Consider the following 2,833-nt stretch of genomic DNA (forward strand, 5'->3'; position numbering starts at 1 on the left):
CAGGAAAGCAGGATTGGCTTTGGCTTAACCTCTTAAAAAGGAGATTATCTCCCAAGCAACCTTTTGGTTGACACTTATTAAGATTATAATTCTATTATTAAATTAAAAATTATAGAAATAACCAATTGCCAAGATAGTTTGACTTACGCAATAGTTCTTGGATCATGCCAAGAGGAATATCCAAGAAATTGGACTGATTTAACCTCTCAAAAAGGAGTTTTTCTCCTTAGTAACCTTTTGATGATCCCGATTAAGGTTTCAAGGCTCGGATTGTTACAATACATCTAATAAACTAAATTTCTGTCACTGCTAGATAATTGTTCATCGTAAAGAGAAGTTATTTTTTCAATGCATGACTTAGGTGTCTCGCTTGTGAATACTAAATCCCACAGTTTCACACAAACAAACCAACTAACAAAAAGCATGCTTAATCATTTACATACATAGACAATTCTCCAACACCAAAGCAAAAAATATAACGAAATAAGACACATGACAGGATGATAAAATCTGCTCTGAAAGTAAGATGTAAAGAAAATAACTAGTTGAAGTACAAGCCATTTTCAATCAGTGAAAAAAAACGAGAGATAAACTTCAAAAACAAAATGATAGATTGATTTCTTAATTATAAAATTACAAGCAAAAGATTCTCACAGCTAACCACGAACTCATAATAACAGCAAGATTCATGGATGACGGTTCAAAGGGGGAGAAAACATACAATCAAATCATCATGTATCAATTCAAATTGATCCCATCGACCCGCCCTCTTTTCCGTGATTGTGGCCATCTGTGCAATTCGGTCCATGGCCTTCCTCGTCATCGCTTTCGTCTTCATCAAAAGGCTTCTGCTTATGGAAGATGCAGCACTTTTTAGAACTCTTCCTGCCGAGAAACTCGTTGTCGACCGTGTCTTCCTTCCAGGTAACCTTCTTCTTTGGTGGCTTCAGGCGAAGGACGAGGGTTTGAGGCGGAGGTGGCTGGGTTGAGGAGGAAGAAGGCTCTTCTAGAGTTAGGGTTAGGGTTCTGCTGGAGAAACCCGTCGGTCTCGTCGTTGATCTCGCCATCATCGCCTTTCTCGAAGTTATCGTTCGAAGGTCGGAAACCGAAGGACAAACGAAACACCGAGGCCCTTTGGTGTTTGGAGTAGGTATGGTTTTTTTTTTTTTTTTTGGGGTTGGTGGGGCTTTTTAGTCAAAGGGGTTTCAAAAAGCTTAAAATTATATAGCCCTTCAAACTCAAATTTTATAAACAGAAGTCTTTGTTATGCCTAGCGGTGTAAACAAGAGTTAGCCCTGACTTAGTTCGCTCATTAAAGAACTATGAATGTTGATGTTCGACTCATATATATTTCGACACAAAAGTGTTTTCTTGTTTAGCTTAGCGAGCCGAACACGAGCTGTTCGCAAACAACCAGTCTTTTTGACAACCCTAATCACACAGCCGTAGTCGTAGGATGTTAAGTATTGGGGCAAGATTTAAATCTTATTGTTTATATTAAAAGACCAATTAAATCTAATTTAATATTTTTTATTCTATCTTTTTTAATTAATAGCCTTAATTGATTATAACTCTTTGTAGTCTTCATATATATAATTGATGTATTATTTAGAGCAAAAATGAGTCGAGCACAAATGAATAAATATTTGTTCGTATTCACCTCATTTATATATCAAGTACCAAAAAAATATTTATGTTTGGCTCATTAACTTAGCGAACGAGCCGAAAACGAGCTTGATCCAACGCGAGCTGTTCCCGAAAAACAAACCATTTTAACAAGAAAATATTGCATCTGGACTCTGCAAGTAGAGTTAAATACGGAGTCCAATGAAATCATGTCACGTGGCAGTGACAGAAAAATAAAATGAAATCTGTCTGGTAACATAATGGAGTATTCCTCCTATGGTATTCATGTGTTATTGTGTGTTATTCAAGCATTATTGATGTGTTATTGTGCTATTATAACATCAAGAATATTTTCAGAACACAATAACATCTGAATAACATACAATAACACTTGAATAACATACAATAACACTTGAATAACACGGGGGAATATTCTCTGGTGTTACCGGTCCTTTTTTTTATCACCTCCATGTGGCGTGATTTCATTGGACTGAGCACGTAAGTCTACGTGCAGAGTCCTGATGCAATATTTTTTCCATTTTAACAGCTCTATTTATTGGATAAGTTCTTTTTTTTTATTATTTCTTTCTTAATAAAAAAAATAACAAGTATGAAATATGTTTCTTACTTCTCCTTCTTTTATTCAATTTTTTTTTGGGCTCTCTCACGGCTTGTTGATTTTCTCTATCACGAAAAAATATTACTTCAGTACTACGCATGTAGAGTAACGTGTGTAGCCAATGAAATCACGCCACGACACCCCACGAGACAGGAAAAAAAACGGCGCGGTAACACGGGGATTATCCCCCCCCCCCCGGTGTTATTCATGCGTTATTGTGTGTTATTCATGTGTTATTGTGTTATTATAACACCAAGAATATTCTCATGACACAATAACACCAGAATAACACGGGAGAATATTCACGACAGAGAAAAAAACGGCACGGTAACACGGGGGAATATTCCCCCATGCTATTCATGTGTTATTTTGTGTTATTCATGTGTTATTGATGTGTTATTATAACACCAAGAATATTCCCAGAACACAATAACACATGAATAACACAGGGGGGTGGGAGAATATTCTCCGTGTTACCACGCCGTTTTTTTTTCTGTCGCGTGGGGTATCGTGACGTGATTTCATTGACTGTGATTTCATTGCTACATGCATAGTACTGATGTAATATTTTTTCCTCTATCACGGTCG

General features: G+C 36.6%; 1 protein-coding gene across 1 annotated transcript; it reads right to left on the reverse strand.

Annotated features, from left to right (window-relative positions):
- Positions 1-743: 743 nt before the first annotated feature.
- Positions 744-1,067, reverse strand: LOC110018744 (protein phosphatase 1 regulatory subunit 11). The gene has a single exon (XM_020716161.1). It carries the CDS (start codon positions 1,065-1,067, stop codon positions 744-746), a length of 324 nt encoding a protein of 107 aa, XP_020571820.1.
- Between the last annotated feature and the right edge of the window lie 1,766 nt (positions 1,068-2,833).

This window comes from Phalaenopsis equestris, unplaced genomic scaffold (genome assembly GCF_001263595.1).
Source record: "Phalaenopsis equestris unplaced genomic scaffold, ASM126359v1 Scaffold000002, whole genome shotgun sequence".
NCBI lineage: Eukaryota > Viridiplantae > Streptophyta > Magnoliopsida > Asparagales > Orchidaceae > Phalaenopsis > Phalaenopsis equestris.